General features: G+C 36.7%; 1 protein-coding gene across 6 annotated transcripts in view; it reads right to left on the reverse strand.

Annotated features, from left to right (window-relative positions):
• The window catches only part of SUPT3H (SPT3 homolog, SAGA and STAGA complex component), a 574,885-nt gene that overhangs the window by 159,948 nt on the left and 391,633 nt on the right, over positions 1 to 23,304 (reverse strand). For all 6 annotated transcript variants that reach the window (XM_059178140.1, XM_059178143.1, XM_059178142.1 and 3 more), the window contains exon 6: positions 17,750 to 17,889. In XM_059178140.1, the coding sequence (XP_059034123.1) occupies positions 17,750 to 17,889 (140 nt within the window). The remainder of the gene's footprint in view (positions 1 to 17,749; positions 17,890 to 23,304) is intronic.

The following is a 23,304-nucleotide window of genomic DNA, read 5'->3' on the forward strand; positions in this document are numbered from 1 at the left end:
TAGTAGTCTAGGGAAAGGTCAGTGAGAAGAAATCTTTTCAATTTCACCCAGGGACTAATAGTTAAAAATTCTAACTAGGTCTGACAAAATGGGAAGGATACTAAAATTTTTACCATAAAGACAGTAGTCATTTGGCTAATTTTGCTCTAAATTTTTTCTACAGCAAAGCATAAACCAAGAGATGAAACATTCTGTTAGAGAACAATTAAAACAACAACACAACCCAACTACCTCTAGTTTTACACCAGATACGTGGAGTGCTTTCATCAAAGCAGAAGTCTGGGGGCACCTGTGTGGCTCAGCTGGTTAAGCCACTGCCTTTGGCTCAGGTCATGGTCCCAGAGTCCTGGGACAGAGTCCCACATGGGGCTTCCTCTGCTCTGCGGGGAGCCTGCTTTTCCTTCTCCCTCAGCCTTTCCCCCTCCTTGTGCTCTCTCTTTCTCTGTCAAATAAATGGATAAAATCTTAAAAAAAAAAAAAAAAAAAGCAGAAGTCTGTCTCTACCCTCAGTTGGAGCCCACAGTTCACACCTGGTTAAGGAAAGCCTAGAAGAATCCCTGAAGAACTATCAGTCAAACATGATATATTAAGCCACAGAATGATAAGGACCTGGGTAAGTTAGGGAATGTTCTATTTTTATAAGCTCTGTAACTTTTCATGTTATTAATGGGAAAATCTCTTCTCCAGAAGATACCTTTCTCAGGTTTAGACAAGCTTTTATGGCAATGAATATACAAATCTTTACCATTATGTAATCGGAAGATAGATCTAGCTGTGGCTACAGAACAATCTGACAGAGTCTATAAAGATGCAAATGGAAATAGTTTCAGAGCGATGCATTATTCCTACCTTTGGGTTCTCCTGAAGTCATGTAATATTCTCTGTTCTGCTGTTTCTAGGCCAGAAAAACATGTACTAAATTACATTAATTCTGCTCTGTGTAGCTGGAATTACCAAAGGCTTTTCTTTTTTCTTTTTGGAGGTAGTTCTATTAATATTTCCTGAAGAATGATTTCATAGAGCATTTTTCAATTATTTGATCAAAAATTACCTTCAAAAGAATAAACAGACATACTAATGTGTTCTTCTGATGAGTCTCTTCAGAGTCTAGCCCTAACATACTAGCCCTAGCATACATGAAACATATATTTCATGTTTTAAAATGTACCCTAGTTCTGTTCTATTTTGTGCCCTCCTTGGCAAACCATAGTGACCCTATTCTATGGCCCTGAGGCTAGCCATAATAATTTCTTGAAAAAGTAATGTGCTTTACCTCAGAATAAACTCAATTTTAAATAAAAGAGCAAGCAAAACAGAAAATACACGGTTCCATCACACAATCAATAATCCAACAAGAAGGCTCAAAATTCAAGACCAAATAACAGAGTGGTAATAACAACCATTTATTGAGCCTGTATTCCCCTTAACAAGGCACATTGTTATCTCTTGATCTGCCACTTATTACTATAGGACTGTGAAGGCAGAAGCCATATTCTGTCTTTTTTTATAGACATAACCTCACAGGTAGGTAGTACGATGACTTACACAAGAGTCTCCAAGAATAAATGCCGAATGAGTTCAAGAGTGGAAGGAAGGATGTATACGTTGGCTGAACCCAAAGAAAATGATTTCTACTCACTATACATGCTGTCTCTTAGGGAAAACTTAGAGATCTGAGGCAACTCCAGGCTGTCATGCATCACTCTATCCATCTTGCTGTCATAATGTATGATACTCTGCACTTACAGACCTTTGCAGCTGCCTGTCCAGCATTCGTACAGTCTTCCTTTTTTTTTTTTTTTTTAAAGATTTTATTTGTTTATTTGGCAGAGAGAAATCACAAGTAGATGGAGAGGCAGGCAGAGAGAGAGAGAGGGAAGTAGGCTCTCTGCTGAGAAGAGAGTCCGATGCGGGACTCGATCCCAGGACTCTGAGATCATGACCTGAGCCCAAGGCAGCGGCTTAACCCACTGAGCCACCCAGGCGCCCCTCGTACAGTCTTCCTAAAGCTCCAGGGAACCATGCCTTTGTGAGGGGCTGAATGCATCTTTAGGGATGGTAGCCCATGACTTAGGCCAAGCCAGTAAGAACACGTCATCCTACTAGCTACTGAGGGTGCTAGGGCTTTCAGAAGATCCTGTGATATAAGCATTTTCAGAGTTAATCTTAGACAAAGGTATTCTCTCTATTATGAACTGGAGAATTAGTGCTCCTGTGAGGTCAGTCAACCAAAAGATTAGGCCAAAAAAACAGAAAAGGGCAGGAAAGAGTGAATTATAGGTAAATGGAGCTACAAATCCAGGGATATATTGTAAACCTCAATAACAAACGTTGCTAGAAGCCAAATCCACCTCTGGTTGTTTACCTGAACCATTTCCCTAACTGCTTAATTCATTTGAAATGGGCTTTCTGTTCATCAGAATCATGCGAAATGTTAACTGTTTTAAACTTCTTAGATCATTAATACCGCTCTGAATGTAGTCTGTGCCATGCTGTATGGTTATATTCTCCTACTTCTCAATTATATAATATGAAACTACTTAATTTGCTCACAAAGCATATCCTGGCAGCACCATGTATAGACTAATACTTCTGATGGGGGAAAACCATGAAAAGGTGAACTGTGGAATCTTAACTGGAGATTAAAAGAAACAACATAGATGATAAATATGTAAAGTCAAAACAGCATACATTTACACATACAATTCACTTATAATCTCATCACCTGATGAGAGCCAGTGTTAAGTTAGCCTATGGGTATATATCCTTCCAGTCTTAATTTATGTGTGTGAGGGAATATACACATTTCCTTATCATTGGATAGTAGTATTCTCTTGTCCCATTTCCACTGTTATAAACAGTGGATGAACAGCCTTGTATATAAGAATATGCATATGATCAAAATTTCAGATTATATCTTAAAGAGAAATTACCAACTGTGGGTTTACTGGGTTGAAGTAGATAAATGCCTCTAATGATATTTTAAATAGTTTCTGATTTCTCTCAAACTTCTTTTCCACCAGCAGTTAATGTGTACCCAATTCCATCTTACTCCTGACCATTTTTATAAGCAAAAATGGCATTGGTTCATTACAACTTAGCAGATATTTTGCACGCTTACTAGTTATTTTTATTTCTCTTCCTATGATTAATATATTATTATCTTTTGCCAATTTTTCTACTGGAATGTTTTCTTATTGACTAAAAGATCTACATAAATAAACGATATTAACATTTTATCACTTTTTTACATTAATTTGTTTTTCAATTTTGCCTTTTTCTGACATCTACAAGTTATATAATTTTTATCATCAAATTTAACAGTCATTTCCTTTGTGGTTTGTCTCCAAACTGGGATTTCTTTCCAGAAAACTTTTTTTTTTAATTTTTTATTTTTTATAAACATGTATTTTTATCCCCAGGGGTACAGGTCTGTGAATCGCCAGGTTTACACACTTCACAGCACTCACCAAAGCACATACCCTCCCCAATGTCCATAACCCCACCCCCCCTTCTCCCAACGCCCCTCCCCCCAGCAACCCTCAGTTTGTTTTGTAAGATTAAGAGTCACTTATGGTTTGTCTTCCTCCCAATCCCATCTTGTTTCATTTATTCTTCTCCTACCCACTTAAGCCCCCATGTTGCATCACCACTTCCTCATATCAGGGAGATCATATGATAGTTGTCTTTCTCTGCTTGACTTATTTCGCTAAGCATGATACGCTCTAGTTCCATCCATGTTGTCACAAATGGCAAGATTTCATTTCTTTTGATGGCTGCATAGTATTCCATTGTGTATATATACCACATCTTCTTTACCCATTCATCTATTGATGGACATCTAGGTTCTTTCCATAGTTTGGCTATTGTGGACATTGCTGCTATAAACATTCGGGTGCACGTGCCCCTTTGGACCACTACGTTTGTATATTTAGGGTAAATACCCAGTAGTGCAATTGCTGGGTCATAGGGCAGTTCTACTTTCAACATTTTGAGGAACCTCCATGCTGTTTTCCAGAGTGGCTGCACCAGCTTGCATTCCCACCAACAGTGTAGGAGGGTTCCCCTTTCTCCGCATCCTCGCCAGCATCTGTCATTTCCTGACTTGTTGATTTTAGCCATTCTGACTGGTGTGAGGTGATATCGCATTGTGGTTTTGATTTGTATTTCCCTGATGCCGAGTGATATGGAGCACTTTTTCATGGGTCTGTTGGCATCTGGATGTCTTCTTTGCAGAAATGTCTGTTCATGTCCTCTGCCCATTTCTTGATTGGATTATTTGTTCTTTGGGTGTTGAGTTTGCTAAGTTCTTTATAGATTTTGGACACTAGTCCTTTATCTGATATGTCGTTTGCAAATATCTTCTCCCATTCTGTCAGTTGTCTTTTGATTTTGTTAACTGTTTCCTTTGCTGTACAAAAGCTTTTGATCTTGATGAAATCCCAATAGTTCATTTTTGCCCTTGCTTCCCTTGCCTATGGCGTTGTTCCTAGGAAGATGTTGCTGCGGCTGAGGTTGAAGAGGTTGCTGCCTGTGTTCTCCTCAAGGATTTTGATGGATTCCTTTCTCACACTGAGGTCCTTCATCCATTTTGAGTCTATTATCGTGTGTGGTGTAAGGAATGGTCCAATTTCATTTTTCTGCATGTGGCTGTCCAATTTTCCCAACAACATTTATTGAAGAAGCTGTCTTTTTTCCATTGGACATTCTTTCCTGCTTTGTTGAAGATTAGTTGAGCACAGAGTTGAGGGTCTATTTCTGGGCTCTCTATTCTGTTCCATTGATCTATGTGTCTGTTTTTGTGCCAGTACCATGCTGTCTTGATGATGACAGCTTTGTAATAGAGCTTGAAGTCCGGAATTGTGATGCCACCAACGTTGGCTTTCTTTTTCAATATCCCTTTGGCTATTCAAGGTCTTTTCTGGTTCCATATAAATTTTAGCATTATTGGTTCCATTTCTTTGAAAAAGATGGATGGTACTTTGATAGGAATTGCACTAAATGTGTAGATTGCTTTAGGTAGCATAGACATTTTCACAATATTTATTCTTCCAATCCAGGAGCATGGAACATTTTTCCATTTCTTTGTGTCTTCCTCAATTTCTTTCATGAGTACTTTATAGTTTTCTGAGTATAGATTCTGTGCCTCTTTGGTTAGGTTTATTCCTAGGTATCTTATGGTTTGGGGTGCAATTGTAAATGGGATTGACTCCTTAATTTCTCTTTCTTCTGTCTTGCTGTTGGTGTAGAGAAATGCAACTGATTTCTTGCATTGATTTTATATCCTGACACTTTACTGAATTCCTGTACAAGTTCTAGCAGTTTTGGAGTGGAGTCTTTTGGGTTTTCCACATATAGTATCATATCATCTGCGGAGAGTGATAGTTTGACTTCTTCTTTGCCAATTTGGATGCCTTTAATTTCCTTTTGTTGTCTGATTGCTGAGGCTAGGACCTCTAGTACGATGTTGAATAGCAGTGGTGATAATGGACATCCCTGCCGTGTTCCTGACCTTAGCGGAAAAGCTTTCAGTTTTTCTCCATTGAGGATGATATTTGCGGTGGGTTTTTCATAGATGGCTTTGATGATATTGAGGTATGTGCCCTCTATCCCTACACTTTGAAGAGTTTTGATCAGGAAGGGAGCATTTGTCAAATGCTTTTTCAGCATCTATTGAGAGTATCATATGGCTCTTGTTCTTTCTTTATTGATGTGTTGTATCACATTGACTGATTTGCGGATGTTGAACCAACCTTGCAGCCCTGGAATAAATCCCACTTGGTCGTGGTGAATAATCCTTTTAATGTACTGTTGAATCCTATTGGCTAGTATTTTGTTGAGAATTTTCGTATCTGTGTTCATCAAGGATATTGGTCGATAGCTCTCTTTTTTGATGGGATCCTTGTCTGGTTTTGGGATCAAGGTGATGCTGGCCACATAAAATGAGTTTGGAAGTTTTCCTTCCATTTCTATTTTTTGGAACAGTTTCAGTAAAATAGGAATTAGTTCTTCTTTAAATGTTTGGTAGAATTCCCCCAGGAAGCTGTCTGGCCCTGGGCTTTTGTTTGTTTGGAGATTTTTAATGACTGTTTCAATCTCCTTACTGGTTATGGGTCTGTTCAGGTTTTCTACTTCTTCCTGGTTCAGTTTTGGTAGTTTATATGTTTCTAGGAATGCATCCACTTCTTCCAGATTGTCAAATTTCTTGGCGTAGAGTTGCTCATAGTATGTTCTTATAATAGTTTGTATTTCTTTGGTGTTAGTTGTGATCTCTTCTCTTTCATTCATGATTTTATTTATTTGGATCCTTCCTCTTTTCTTTTTGATAAGTCTGGTCAGGGGCTTATCAATTTTATTAATTCTTTCCAAGAACTAGTTCCTAGTTTCGTTGATTTGCTCTATTGTCTTTTGGGTTTCTATTTCATTGATTCCTGCTCTGATCTTTATGATTTCTCTTCTCCTGCTGGGCTTAGGGTTTCTTTCTTGTTCTTTATCCAGCTCCATTAGGTGTAGGGTTAGGTTGTGTACCTGAGACCTTTCTTGTTTCTTGAGAAAGACTTGTACCACTATATATTTTCCTCTCAGGACTGCCTTTGTTGTGTCCCACAGATTTTGAACCATTGTATTTTCATTATCATATGTTTCCATGATTGTTTTCAATTCTTCTTTAATTTCCCGGTTGACTCATTCATTCTTTAGAAGGATGCTGTTTAGTCTCCAAGTATTTGGGTTCTTTCCAAACTTCCTCTTGTGGTTGAGTTCTAGCTTCAGAGCACTGTGGTCTAAAAATATGCAGGGAATGATCCCAATCTTTTGATACTGGTTGAGTCCTGATTTGGGACCGAGGATGTTATCTATTCTGGAGAATGTTCCATGTGCACTAGAGAAGAATGTGTATTCTGTTTCTTTGGGATGAAATGTTCTGAATATATCTTTGATGTCCATCTGGTCCAGTGTGTCGTTTAAGGCCTTTATTTCCTTGCTGATCTTTTGCTTGGATGATCTGTCCATTTCAGTGAGGGGAGTGTTAAAGTCCCCTACTATTATTATATTATTGTTGATGTGTTTCTTTGATTTTGTTATTAATTGGTTTATATAGTTGGCTGCTCCCACGTTGGGGGCACAGATATTTAAAATTGTTAGATCTTCTTGTTGGACAGACCCTTTGAGTATGGTATAGTGTCCTTCCTCATCTCTTATTATAGTCTTTGGCTTAAAATCTAATTGATCTGATATAAGGATTGCCACTCCTGCTTTCTTCTGATGTCCATTAGCATGGTAAATTCTTTTCCACCCCCTCACTTTAAATCTGGAGGTGTCTTCGGGCTTAAAATGAGTTTCTTGGAGGCAACATATAGATGGGTTTTGTTTTTTTATCCATTCTGATACCCTTTGTCTTTTGATTGGGGCATTTAGCCCATTAACATTCAGGGTAACTACTGAGAGATATCAATTAAGTGCCATTGTATTGCCTGTAAGGTGACTGTTACTGTATATTGTCTCTGTTCCTTACTGATCTACCACTTGTAGGCTCTCTCTTTGCTTAGAGGACCTCTTTCAATATTTCTTGTAGATTTGGTTTGGTGTTTGCAAATTCTTTCAGTTTTTGTTTGTCCTTCTATTTTCAATGATAGCCTAGCTGGATATAGTATTTCTGGCTGCATGTTTTTCTTGTTTAGTGCTCTGAAAATATCAAGCCAGCTCTTTCTGGCCTGCCAGGTCTCTGTGGATAAATCAGCTGCCGATCTAATATTTTTACCACTTTAGGTTACAGACTTCTTTTCTCGGGCTGCTCTCACGATTTTCTCTTTGTCACTAAGACTTGTAAATTTTACTATTAGGTGACGGGGTGTGGGCCTATTCTTATTGATTTTGAGGGGCGTTCTCTGAACCTCCTGAATTTTGATGCTTGTTCCCTCTGCCATATTGGGGAAATTCTCCCCAATAATTTCTCTCCAGTATACCTTCTGCTCCCCTCTCTCTTTCTTCTTCTTCTGGAATCCCAATTATTCTAATGTTGTTTCGTCTTATGGTGTCACTTCTCTCTCGAATTCTCCCCTCGTGGTCCAGTATCTGTTTGTCCCTCTTTTGCTCAGCTTCTTTATTCTCTGCCATTTGGTCTTCTATATCACTAATTCTTTCTTCTGCCTCATTTATCCTAGCAGTGAGAGCCTCCATTTTTGATTGCACCTCATTAATACCTTTTTTGATTTCAGCTTGGTTAGATTTTAGTTCTTTTATTTCTCCAGAAAGGGCTTTTATATCTCCCGAGAGGGTTTCTCTAATATCTTCCATGCCTTTTTCAAGCCCGCCTAGAACCTTGAGAATTGTCATTCTGAACTCTAGATCTGACATATTACCAATGTCTGTATGGATTAGGTCCCTAGCGTTTGGTAATGCTTCTTGTTCTTTTTTTTTGTCGTGAATTTTTCCGCCTTGTCATTTTGTCCAGATAAGAGTATATGAAGGATCAAGTAAAATACTAAAAAGGTGGCAACAACCCCAGGCAAATATGCTTTAACCAAATTAGAAGAGATCCCAAATCGTGAGGGGGGCGAAAGGTGATAAAAAGAGGTTCAAAAAGAAAGAAAAAAAAATAAAGAAAAAAAAATAAAAGAAAAGAATTTTAAAAAAGAAAACGAATAAAGAAAAATATAAAAGGAAAAATATGTATATATTAGATAAACTAGTTAAAAAACGTTAAAAAAGAAAAGGGTAAAAGTTAAAAAAAATTTTAGCAGAAGAGAAAAAAAATGAAAAAGAAAATAATTAAATTAACTGCAAGACTAAAAAAATCACAGGGGAAAAAAAAAAAACACAAAAAACCACAGGGAGAAAGGCATGAGTTCCTTGCTTTGCTTTCTCCTCCTCTGGAATTCTGCTGCTCTCCTTGGTATTGAAACTGCACTCCTTGGTAGGTGAACTTGGTCTTGGCTGGATTTCTTGTTGATCTTCTGGGGGAGGGGCCTGGTGTAGTGATTCTCAAGTGTCTTTGCCCCAGGTGGAATTGCACCCACCTTACCAGGGGCGGGGCTGAGTAATCCAATCAGGTTTGCTTTCAGGAGCTTTTGTTCCCTGAGCGCTTTCCGTAGAGTTCCGGAGGAAGGGAATACAAATGGCGGCCTCCTGGTCTCCAGCCCGGAGGAGCCAGAGCCCGGGACCCGACTCCTCAGTGCACCCTCAGAGAACAGCGCCCAGTTACTCCCGTCTGCCTGACCTCCGGCCATGCTCCGAGCTCACCGAGCCTGTGACCGGTTCAAGGTAACCCCGAGCTGCGAACTTACTGTCGGCTCTGTCTCTGTAGCCGGCTTTCCCGTTCCAATACCCACAAGCCCTGCGACACTCAGACACCCCCGATCCTTCTGTGACCCTGCGGGACCTGCGGCCACGCAGACCCCGCGTGGGCTTCGCCCCGGTTTAGCCTCTGGAGCAATGTCCCTCAGCGGAACAGACTTTTAAAAGTCCTGATTTTGTGCGCCGTTACTCTGCCGCTTGCCGGGAGCCATCTCCTCCCCCCGGGGTCTATCTTCCCATCGCTTTTGATTCACTTCTCCGCCGGTCCTATGTTTCAGAAAGTGGTTGTTTTTTTGTTTCCAGAATTGCTGTTCTTCTTCTCTTCGATCTGCCGATGGATTTGCAGGTGTTTGCAATCTTTAGATAAGCTATCTAGCTGATCTCCTGCTAGCTGATGTAGTCTCAGCCTGCTACTTCTCTGCCATCTTGACTCCTCCCCCCTTCTTTCCAGAAAAGTTTAATAGATTCTATTTCCATTGCTGAAAAATTCACAATATATATTTGCATACAGAAACCTCTGGAAGGTCTTAAAAGGAATCTCTTCAATTTCTTAGTTTAGGATTTCACAAACTAGTTTGAAAATAGACCACTTCCCCATCCCCATTCCCAACAGTGCACCTGTTAACATCTTGAGGAGCAGGTCTTTAAAAGCTTGTTTAGAAAACAAAAGGCTGGAAAATCCTTCCACATCCCCAAATGGATATTTACCAGTGTTTATTTCTATTTTTACTTTTCATACCTATTGTTTCAACCCACCTGAATTTATTCTCATGTAAGTATAAGGTTAGGAATTAACTATTTTTTTTCCCCAAATGTTATCCAACTGTTTGGTGTCTTTCTCCCATTAATTTCTAAAGTTACCTTTATCATCACTAAATTATGCTCTCTATATTTACGTCATATATTCTATTTGTTGGTATGCTTATTGGGTTTTACACCAGGACCACACTATTTTGATGACAGTAGTTTTATGAAATGTTATATCTGGTAGGATAAACGGAACCCTGCCCTCTACTCTTTTTTTTTTTTCTTTGACATTTTATTTATTTGAGAGAGAGAGAGAGAAAGGGAAAAGCAGACTTCCCACTGAGCAGGGAGCCTGTGTGGGACTTGATCCCAGGACCCTGAGATCTTGACCTGAGCCAAAGGCAGATGCTTAACTGACTGAGCCACCCAGGTGCCCCAGCCCCTACACTTCTTTAATGAAAATTTCTTTGCTTCTCTCTTTTTTTATCACTTAAAATAACCCTTAATATCATTTGAGAGTTTTTAAAAAAAATTCTGCTCAGATTTTTGTTGAGGTTACATTAAGCTAATAAACTAATTTGGGTACAATGTATATATTTATAATATTCCATGCTTGTATCTAGGAACACAGTATTTCTTCACTTATGCACTCCTCATATTTCAATATTTTATTAAATATTACTTTCATATTCTCTTACATTTCTTGTTAATATAAAGTTCCCCTCCAAATAATCTTCATCCTTGTGTTATTTTGATTGAGATTGTCTTTCTCATTTTTATCAACTCTTATTGAAGTATGGGGGAAACTATTGATTTTTAAACTATCTATATGATTTAATGAAGGCAGTAACTGGTTCTAATAGCTTTTGTATTGATTCTCAAGGATGAATAATAAAAATTATATTATCTATACATAATGATAAATTTTGTCTCTTACCAATAGCTATGCCTTTTATTGCACTGGCTAATGTTTTCTGAACTCTGGTAAGTAAAAATGATAGTATGGGCATTTTAGAATTTAATGGAACTCTGTTTATATTTTTCAAACTATAATGATGTCTATTCAGTGGAGTGAGGTAGTCTTTATATTGATATGGAGGTACTTTTTTATTTCTAGTTCATTGAGAATTTCTAAAAAGAATAAGAAGTTAATTTTGTCCAATGTCTTTTTAAAACTTAATTTTAAGATTTTATTTATTTATTTGATAGAGACAGAAAAATAGTGCACAAGTAGGTGGAGGGGCAGAGGGAGAGGGAGAAGCAGAGGAAGGCTCCCCACTGAGCAGGGAGCCTCCTGATGTGTGGCTTGATCCCAGGACTCTGAGATCATGATTTGAGCCAAAGGCAAACACTTAACTGACTGAGCCACCCACGCGCTCCTGTCTAATACCTCCTAAACTATATGGTTGCTTTCCTCTGACTTAGTTATTGGGTATATAACATTAATGTATTTTCCAATATTAAGCATGCTTAAATTCACGAAAAAAATCTTATTCAGTCATGGCACATTTCTTATTACAGATACTGCTGATCAAAATTGCTAATATTATATAAGATTCCTGCATCCATTTCCTTCATTCCTTTCTTCCTTTCTTTGAAGATTTTATTTATTTATTTGACAGAGAAAGAGAGACAGTGAGAAAGGGAACACAAGCAGGGAGAGTGGTAGAGGGAGAAATAGGCTTCCTGCTGAGCAAGGAGCCCAACATGGGGCTCGATCCCAGGACCCTGGGACTTAATGACTGGACTTAACATCTGAGTCACTAAGGCACCCCTGCATCCATTTTCATAAATAAGATTATATTATGATACTTTGTAAAACTTAATGAGTTTTCCTTACTTTCTTTACTCTGACAGAGCTTATAAAGCAATGGTAATAAACTGTTTTATGAATGTTTGAAAGAGCTTTTCCATAAGCCATTTTGGATTCATAGACTTTTTAGGACATAATTCTTTAAAAACATTTAGCATGTTTTCCAAGTTTACTGATCTATCCAAGTTTTCTACGATCTGTTGAATAAAACTAATCATTTATGTTTTCTTAGGAAGATACTCATTCCATCAGGCTTTTCAAATATGTTAGTAACATAATTATATATGAATTGATTTCTCTAGTCTATGGCTAGATCCCCATGCCTTGCTAATTTTAGAAGCTATCTTTTCATTTTACTTATTGAGACTTAGATTCATTCCACCATTTTGTTCTTATTTTTGCAAAGGGTTCTTAGATTGTAATTATTTGTTTTCTAAGTTTATATGTTTATTTTTGTATTTTCATTTTTCCTGTTTTCTCTTTGATGTAAAATTTTTTTCTTTTTATTATATGTACTCCTGAAGTGAGTACTTTTTTTTTTTTTTAAGAAAGAGAGAGAGAATGCATTCAGGAGTGGTGGGGTAAGGGCCAAGGGAGAGGGAGAGAGAAAATTTTAAGCAGACTCTACACTCAGCATGGAGCCCCACGCGGGGCTCTATCTCATGACCCTGAGATCATGATCTGAGCTGAAATCAAGAGTTGGACATGTAACTGACTGAGCCACCCACAAGCCCCTTAATGTAAAATTTCTAATTTTAGTTGAATCATTGTTTTCATTTTTCCTAATTTAACAAAGGCTTAAAAGCTAAAAAGTTGCCTATGTTTTAAGTAAAGTTTTGTCCGAATTTTGTAATTTTTACGTGGACTATTCTTAGTGTTCTTATTACCCAAAGAGTCAATGGTAGTAATTTTTAATCTGTTGTGGGTCCATTAGCTGCTCCTATTAGTTGTTGGTTTCTTCTTTTTAAATTTTCAGTCAATTAGGGTTTTTTATATTTAACTTTTCTTACTACTTGTAGGTTTTCTTTTTTTGCTCTGGTAAGGTAATGGGCTCTATCGATTTGTACGTTTTTGAAATCTGTTGACCCTGAGAGACAGAAAAACTCCAGTGATGTTTTATAATGATTTTTGATGGAAAAAAAATAATGAAACCCCTTCTTTACCAATGATATGCAGATTCAATAAGTCAGAGAAGTTCTTCTGACTGAGGGAAGTGTGGGCAGAGAAGGGAGGCTAGAGACTCAACAAACTTCTCCTCACTTTCCCTAAAGAGCACTGTGGAATCCTTAGAGTTAGCTGAATAAGATTTTAAAACCGCTGCTTGTTTAAAAATGTTTATATACATCTATAGATAAACTTAAATTTTTATTATTAAAATTTTTTCCCCAAGTCAATCTGCTAAGGACTGAGAATAGTGTGTCTCAGGCTCAACAAATGCATTTCTCTGACATCTCCCCCATTACTGGAAGCTTTTAGTTTGTGTATTTCACCTCTCTGGAATTTGATGATTAACATTTTGTACTTACTCTCTTCACCACAGGCAGCATCACTTAGTAACACAAAATTACTGACATTGTTGTCTTTTAAAGCCTTTCCTCTCTAATATTCTTTTTTCTGAAGTAGTAATTGCTATTATTAGCATCTGAGTTTGTCGGATATACCTCTGATTGTTCTTTTACTTTTATATGAAAAAAAATTGACTATCACTATATTTCTATTCTTACAGAATATACATAATAGTATGCATGTAAAGATATATGCATTTCTATATATACCATCTGTATGTACATACATAAACTATATCTTTCCAGTACATAAACTCTGCATCTTAATCTCATGTACACTTAAATTTTAAAATTTTCTCTGGGCCTCATTTTTAAACTCAATGTTTGTATTTTTTTTTCATATTTGTAAACATTTATCTTACTAGGGTTAGCCTTTTTTATCTTTTTTTTTTTTAAAGATTTTATTTATTTATTTGACAGACAGAGATCACAAATAGGCAGAGAGGCAGGCAGAGAGAGAGGGAAGCAGGCTCACTGCTGAGCAGAGAGCCTGATGAGGGACTCAATCCCAGGACCCTGGGACCATGACCTGAGCCGAAGGCAGAGGCTTTAACCCACTGAGTCACCCAGGCGCCCCCTTTTATGATGAATCTTATCTAAGATATTTTTGAAAACTTAGTCTTAGAGGCATTTTATTTTACTATTATAATTAAAAAATAATAATAATAGAGAAGGGGAATGGTAGAAAGAACAGACTTCAAAATGAGAAGATGAAGAACATCTATAGCAATCCACGTCTCTGGCTTCTTCAGTGAGTTTTCCAGTATACTTAGCTCCACAAACAATAACACTGAGTTTCAACTTCCCTAGGGATCATAACCTCATTATGCTCGGCGCACAACTGAATGTGAACCTGATTTCTCCAATCATTCAGCTTTTATGAGAAACTTTGTGTTTTAAATCTATGGCCAATCACTTTAAGTTAAATTCAGATGGCCACCTGGAATGTTATTCAATTGTAAGCCAATTACAAACATTTTTAAGAGATCTTAAACTTTATGTATTCTACTCTGCTTTATTTCTAGATTACAGTAACAGGCCTTTGAGGTTTTAGTACCCTATTTTATTTAAAGGCTTGTCTCTCTGGTAGGCTCTAATTTTGCTTTCTTGTTTACTTTTAAACAAGAAAGTTTAATCCTCAGGTTGAGGATTAGTCAGAAGGTAGAGTTCACCCAACTTTTTATACATTTATTCTTTACATCCCCCTCACCTAGTAGTTTATTAGACTAGGTATTTTACTTGATTGATGATAAACTTGAGCTTCTCAGGTTCCTTCACAGTAGAGCTCTGAGTGACCATAGTCACTCTGTTAAGAAAACCCAAAGATGGGGCAACTGGGTGGCTCAGTAGGGTAAGTGTCTGACTTTGGCTCAGGTCATAAACTCAGGGTCCTGGGATCAAGCCCCACTTCGGGCTCTGTGCTCAGTGATGAGTCTGCTTCTCCCTCTCCCTCTGCTTCTGCCCCTGCTCATGCTCTCTCTTAAGTAAACAAATAAAATCTTAAAAAAAACAGAAAAACCAAAGCTATTTGCAGTTTTTGTGCCACCCTCTTGGCCTTTGGTTGACACAGTCACATTTAATTGATTGATGCTCAAAAAATTAGAATGTAAGAAACAGGATTAACAGTAAAACACACCTGTGTCATTCTGGCATGGGGGTTAAGTGGAGGAACACAAGAGAAGTTGTGAGCATTCAAATGCTTTTTATTATGTTTACCAAATCTGCTCTTTCCTAACCCTCAAAGGTAATTTTGAACATTATTCTAATCTTTATTTGATAATTTGTAAGTATCTTCAGAGGCAATGGATCATAGATCTCTACAATACATATATACCCAAGTGTTAAAAATTTGGTGCTGGAGGAAAACTAAAATAGGGTAAGAGTTAGCTAACTGTCATGATGAAGGATAGGCAAGTAGAAATGGAAGTAAAAATCTAATCTAGACTTTTTATATCTCAAGTCATATAATCTTTAATAATGATGAAGCAAATTATGAGCTCAAAAAAAAAAAAAAGCCAGGAACACACAGAAATCACCTAAAAACAACAGGAAAGAACTCATTTTTTCTTGTATGCTTGCTCAATGTTTTGAGAAAAAGCTAGGATCCCAAGTGGGTTTTTATGTCTATGAAACTTTTTTCTCTTCTAAATCACATTTAAGAAAAAAAGGAAGAAAGCAAAACAATAATAAGCTTTGTTGGTAGGCCTATACCATTTTCATACATTCTTGGGAAGGAGGTAGCTAACAAAATTTCTGCAACAGTAAGTGATGCTTAGAGAAAAATGAAATCACGGAGTGATGCCAGGACTGATTACCCCCCTGCACTTGAAAAGCAGAGATTGCAGTCTGCAAGTCCAAAGTGGTTTCATATGGACTGCTGCCGTTGTGGTTTACGCTTGAAACTATAACCTGTCAAATTAGAAGCAGGCAAGGCCGATGCTCTTAACAGTCCCACTTTCTACTGTCTACAGTTACGTCTAAGTTCAGCACTTTTTATTCAGTTAAACTCTGTTATTTGGATGAGTAGAATCTCAAAACTGTTCTCTGTTCTCTTGCTTGGAGAAGATTTTAGTTATGATATAAAGCTTAAAGACCTGCCAATCTGATTTTTATTACATAGATGAAGCTTACTGCGTTGTAACCATTTTCACCAACTATTGCTATTTTATTATCCTGGTGACCACTGTGTAATATATAACTGCAGGGAGGAGGTATATAAACTGCATCAGTTCCCATGCTTTTCCTCTCCTGCCTTTCCGGATACTTTATTGACTTTAACTTGTACCTTCCTGACTCATCATTTTTCCAAGCCTATGGTAGCCTGTTATTATTAGCTTAGTGCTACAGCATGCTCCATTTCTTCTCTTCTTCCTGATTGTGGAATGCCCTTCCAGGCAGCGGGCTTGGTTGACAGAGATTTTACCATTAACATTGAAAAGCTACTTGTTCTATTTCATTAATGATTCACATATAGTCCTTCCTTCATGAATCTTTCTTAATGCCCATTAGTTTAATATAAAAATGTTTTTTTAAAAAAGCATAAATAATATTTGCTCTCTGTATAAACCATGCCACTAAACGATCATATCCTGTTTAGGCCATAATGACATCAGAAATATATGTTTATCATCTGCTTTGGACAACTTAGCATGATTTTGGCCCACGGCGAAGTTCAACTAAAACCATTTGCAGTTGCCCCAAACCAAGATAACCACACATTTTTAAGGTAATTGATACCTAAAGAGACCATTGCCTTTAGATCACAGTTCATGATCTAACCATACTAATTCTTTAAAGAAGGTTGTTAAAGTTTACAAAGCATGCATGTCTATTGGACTTCCTCCAGAATTTAACATGAAATAATTATATTTTTAGCATGCATAGAGATTATTAGCATGGTCTTTTTGGAGTTCTGGAATTACCTCTCTTGCCCCATTTAAAGAGAAGGGGATAATGGAGATTTTTTTTTTTAACTGTAAAAGTATTATAATAAGGACAATAAGAATAATGCTTTTTATTTTGGAAGGCACTCAAATAAAATCAGTCATTTTTATTTCTGAATAAGTATTTAAGGAATCAGTAATTTTATGAATAGATAGCTTAGGCAAACAGAAAGCACACAATTTTCACATGTATTGTGAAAACATGTCCAGGGAACCCAAACCCATGGCACTAACTTTGTGTTACGGGGCTGGAAAGCACGTACTTGCCCTGGATACTACCTCAGCTAGTTAGTCCATTCAGAGCCTGAAAGATAGCTCTTCATGCCACGTGCCAACACGAAAGTGGGGAAATTACCTTTGCCCACAAAGATAAATGGATGATTTGGAACAAAAAATAAGTTTGGAATAAAACAGTATCAGTAAGGGCGCCTGGGTGGCTCAGTGGGTTAAGCCGCTGCCTTCGGCTCAGGTCATGATCTCAGGGTCCTGGGATCGAGTCCCGCATCGGGCTCTCTGCTCGGCAGGGAGCCTGCTTCCCTCCCTCTCTCTCTCTGCCTGCCTCTCCATCTACTTGTGATTTCTCTCTGTCAAATAAATAAATAAAATCTTAAAAAAAAAAAAAAAAAAACAGTATCAGTAAAAGTTAGGCCTAGCAGGAAGCTTAGGGAAATCTACTTGTATTTAGAGGAGGAAAGAGAGAAACAGACTCCCAAAGTCTTGGCTGAAGGCAGAAATGGACACCTGTACAGGGTGACTCTGGGCGCCTTCAGACATGCAAACCCTGTTCTGGGCAATTCAGGTAACAATTAAAGAACATAATAGAACCACATAGCATAAGCACTGCAGTAGGTTTTCTATTACATAAGAAGGAGAAGAGTGTACCATACCTCCATTCTTTCTTGCTTAACTTCATCGATCTCATCATCTTCAAACATTGCCAGGAGTTCTCCTGTTTGGTCAATAGAGTTGAGAAAGTCTTGGGCGATCTTCTGTCTTTTGTTCGCATTATTGCTACCACTCAGTTTGTCTTCATAAACATAAGGGAAGGAACAAAATGTGCTTAACAGGTTTATATCAACACTAATCACTACATGTATCGAATACTACATGTGAAATTCAGAATTGGGAGTTCTCTCAAAATAGTCTTTAAAGGGAGAATCTTTGCATCTGAAACAAAAGCATAAGCAGAATTAAATCATTTACTCATGTCATGAGTAAAGTTGAGACAATAAAACACCAAATTGTCAATCAACATAGTAACTGCAAAGGGACTGTTAAAATTCCTTAAAAAAAAAAAAAAGAGTCCTCGCATATTTAGAAAAAGCATGCTTATATATGGAGCACATCTTCTTTACCCATTCTTCTGTTGAAGGGCATCTCTGCTCTTAAGGAGGGCATGAATTGCATGGAGCACTGGGTGTTATACGCAAACAATGACTCTTGGAACACGACATCAAAAACTAATGACGTACTGTATGGTGACTAACTTAACATAATAAAAAACAAGAAAAAAGAAAAGAAAAAGAATCCTGCTATAGCAAGCCTAATTCAGAAAATAAATAAAAACACTTAGATAAAAAACATCAAGACTGAGATCTGAAATTAAAAGGAGAGAATATTATGTATTTTATTGTGGCAATGTATTTGAAGCATAAAAGGACAAGATCTTACACCTTTTCTCTTAAGGGGTAAAACTACCATACTTATCTAGAAGCAAAACATAACTTTAAAAAATTATTGCAAAAGATCAAGAAGGAGTATAATATTATAATAGGCAATTAATAGTTTAATGCATTAATATCAGTGTGGGTTAGGGAGAAAGAAATAAATTATTTTTTTTAAGTGATAAAATACATGTGCAGATACCAGGTAAAGAAAATCCAAATATCTTAGGGTGAAAGAATCCAATTTTTCACAATTAAGTATGATATGAACTATGGGTTTTCCATAAATGGCTGTCCTGGTCTATTTACAGCACAGACAATAATAAATATTTAAATATATCACAGATGGGATGGCTTAAAACAAATACTTATTTCTCACAATTCTAGAGGCTGGAAAATTCAAGATTAGGTGCTGGCACACTTGGTATCTGATGAGAGCCTGCTTCCTGATTTGCAGATGGACTGTCTTCTCCTATCCTCATATGGCAGAAAGCAAAAGCAAACTCTCCTGTGTCTCTTCTTAGAAGGGCACAAATCCCATTCATGAAGGCCCCTCCCTCATGACTTAATTGCTTTCCAAAGGCTCTACCTCAAAATACCATCATGTTGGTGACTGGGCTGCAAAATACCAATTCTGGGAAGATACAAACATTCCATTCATAGCAATGACCTTTACCAAGTTGAGAAAGTTCCCATCTCGATTTTTTTAGCATTTTTCTCATTAAAGACTTTTGAATTTTTTTCAAATAATTTTTCTACATTTACTGAGATGATCATGTGATTTATGACCTTTATGATGTATTATACAAAGTATTTTCTAAATTTAAACCAATCTTCCATTCGTGGGATAAACCGCATTTGGTCATGGGGTTTACCCTAACCCTAACCCTAACCCTTTTTAGATGTTGCTGGATTTGGTTTACTGAATATTCTGTTAGGGATTTTCACATCTATATTAAAGAAGATGTTATAGCATCCTCCTGAATGGCAAAAGATATTTGTAAATGATATATCTGCTAAGAGCTTAATATCTAAAATATATAAAGAACTTACATAATTCAATAACAAAACCCCCCAAATAATCTGATCAAAAATAGCCAGAGGACTCGAATAGATATTTTTTAAAGAAGATATACAGATGGCCAATAGACATGTGAAATGATGCTCAACATCACAAATCAGGAAAATGCAAAGCAAAACCACATTGAGATATCACCTTACTCCTGTGAGAATGGCCAGATTAAAAAAAAGGCGAGAAGTAACAAGTGTTGGTGAGACCTGTGAGATGTGGAGAAAAAAAGAAACAAAAACAAAAACAAAAATCCCTTGTGCATTGTTGGTAGGAATGGAAACTGGTGCAGCCAGTATGGAAGAAGGTATGGAGGTTTCTCAAAAATTTGAAAGTAGAATTATCATATGATCCAGTAATTCCACTACTGGGTATTTACCCAAAGAAAATAAAAACACTAATTCAAAATGATAAATGCATCTAGATGTTTTTTTACAGTATTATTTATAATAACCAAATTATGGAAACAACCAAAGTGTCCGTCAATAGATGAATGGATAAAGAAGATGGACACACACACACACACATACACAAACACAATGGAATATTACTTAGCCACACACACAGACACAAAACAAGATCTTGCCATTTGCAACAAAATGTATGAACCCAGAGTATATAATGCTAACTGAAGTACTTCAGAAAGAGAAAGGCATGTATCTCATGATTTCACTCATATGTAGAATTTAAGAAACAACCAAAGAAAAAAAAGGACAAATGAAAAAACAGACTCTTAAATTCAGAGAACGAACAGATGGTTGCCAAAGCGGAGGTGGGGTGAGGAAACTGGTGAAATACATAAAGGAGCATAAGAGAAACTTCCAGTTACAAAACAAGTAAGTCACAGAGATGGAAAGTACAGCATCAGGAATACAGAGAAGCAATGTATTAGTTTTTAGTTTTCTTTTTGTCTTTGTCTGGTTTTCATATTAGCATAATACTGGCCTTGTAAAATGAGCTGGAAAAGATTGGTGTTAATTGTGCTTTAAACATGTAGTAGAATCCATCATGAGGTCATTTAGCCCTGGGTTTTTCTTTGGGGAAGTCTTAATATTATTAATTCAAATAATTTACTTGCCATAGGTGTACACACATTTTCTATTTCTTCTTGATTCAGTTTCAGTAGTTTGTGTTTTCAAAGGATAAAAATCAGGTATTTATAGAATTGGTTATATTAACTATTGTATTTACCATTTGTTTCTTTTCATTTATTTCTGTAATTGGAGAAGCCATCTTGTGCCACTTCTTCCTCCAACACACCTTGTTTTCACCCACCTAACTTATGTTGTTACTGTCAAATATACTGTAATATATAACTACATGTATCTACATGTGTATATCTACCTGTTATAGACTTAACATTACAATTATTATATTGTTTCATACACGGTTTTTTAAATCAGTTAAGAGAAGAAAGGGGAAAAGATGCAATTATATTGTCTATTTTACTTACATGATTACCTTTACAGGTACTTTTGTGTGTGTGTCTGTATGTATGTGTGGGTATGTGTATGTGTATGGAATGAAATTATTGTTTGGTGCCAGTTACTTGAGCCATAAGAACTAACTTTCCTATTTTTTTTTTTTGTGTGTGTGTGTGTGTGTGTGTGTGTGTGTGTGTAAGATTTCATTTTATTTATTGACAGAGAGAGGCACAGCAAGAGAGGGAACACAAATTGGGGGAGTGGGAGAAGGAGAAGCAAGCTTCCTGCTGAGCTAGGAGCCCAGTGTGGGGCTTGGTCCCAGGACTCTGGGACCATGACCTGAGATGAAAGCAGATGCTTAATAACTGAGCCATTCAGGTGCCCCACTTTCATATTTCTTAATATGGATTTGCTACCAAGAAATTCACCCAGTTCTTATTTATGTGGGAATATATTTCATTTTGTCTTCACTTTTAAAAGATAGTTTTGCTGGATATGTTTCTTGGTTAACAGTTTTTTGTTTGTTTGTTTGTTTTTGTTTTTAAGCAATTTGAATATGTCATTCTATGGCTATTCTGACATATATATATATATATATATATATATATATATATATATATATACATAAATATACATTGTTTTTTAAATCTATATTGTTAATGAGAAATCAGCTGTTAATATTGCTGGAGCTTGACTGGATGTGAAGAGGTGCATTTCTCTTGTGGCTTTTGTGATTTTCTCTTTGTCTTAGTCTTCTTACATTTTTAGAAGAATATGTGTGAATGTGGATCTCTATGTGATTATCCTAATTGGAGCTGGCTGACCTGCTTGGATATAATGATTTTGATCAAAGTAGAGAAGTTTCAATCATTATCTCTTTGAAGATTTTTTTCTGCTCCTTTGTATCATTTTCTTTCCTTCTGGTAGTCCCATTATGTATATGTTGGCTTATATAATGATGCCTCAGATTTCTCTGTTAATTTATCTTCATTCTGTTTTTTTGTTTTTCAGATGGCATAATCTTTAACAATCTGTCTTCAATATCAGATTCTTTCTTCTCACTTCAAAGGTACTACTGAGACTCTTTACTGAATTTTTCATTTTAGTCATTGTGCATTCCAACCCCAGAATTCTCAATTGTTTCTTTTTTATGATTGGTCTCTATATTTTATTCTTTAAGTTTGTAAAAGTTATTAAACTTTTTTAAAGTTTTATTTTATTATTTATTAAAACTTAGTTAGTTAACATTCAGTATAATATTAGTGTCAGGTATACAATATAGTGATTCAACACTTCCACACAATACACAGTGTTCATCAGAACAATTTCTTAATTTCTCTTAATCCTTAATATCTCTTAATTGATATTTTCTATTTTGTGAGACATTATAATCATACCTTCCTTTTGTTCCTTAAAAATGGTTTCCTTTATTCTTTGAATGCATTTATGACTGCTACTGTGAAGTTTTTGTGTTGTAAGTCCAACATCTTGGCCCCCTCAAAGGCAGTTTGTGTTGTCTGCTTTTTGTTCATTTTTAATGGCTCACACATTTTTTTTTTTTTGCTTGTCTAGTATTTGGTGGTTATCGTTGGTGAAAATGGGTATTTTATTTTGTAGTAACTCTAAATAGTAATTCCCTTTTCTTCCTGGGGCCTGTTGTCATTATTTGCTTGCTTGGTTGTTTATTTGATTAGTGATTTGGATAGACTGGTTCAATAAAATCTTTTTACCTCATAGCACATGGCCTCTGAAGTTGTTTCCCAGAGAGCACAAATGTGAGCATGCAATTGGTCTCCTCAGTCACCAGGGATACCGTAGTGTTAGTCAGTTTCTCTTTGACTGTCATTTTTCCTGATCTCTCCATTAAGTTTCTGGTTGGTTTGATTCCACATGGGGTATCACACACAGCTGTTAGCTTCCACTGACTTCTGGCTGATTGCTCTATTGTTTTTGATAATACTCTTGGGCATGTTCCACAGATTGGTCTGAATGACGTCAGGCCCCTTTGCAGAGTCCAGATATTACCAGCCTTTACATTTTGCTCTGACCCCAGAAAGATTCTTCTTAGCTGTCTCTTCCATTTGTTTCCTCTGTCAAACCTTTAGCTGACATCCTGTTTTATTTGTTGTCCTAGTATAACGTAGCTTCCAGCTTCCCCTTAATTACTCACAATCAGGATTTCCATAGTATTTTTATAGCACCCTTAGGTATGAAATTCCACATGCTCTGTTCTAAAATGTCAGTCCTCATAGAGAAAGCTGCCAAGCTCTCTCTTATCAAAGCCT

The sequence above is a fragment of the Mustela lutreola genome, chromosome 6, assembly GCF_030435805.1.
Source record: "Mustela lutreola isolate mMusLut2 chromosome 6, mMusLut2.pri, whole genome shotgun sequence".
Lineage (NCBI taxonomy): Eukaryota > Metazoa > Chordata > Mammalia > Carnivora > Mustelidae > Mustela > Mustela lutreola.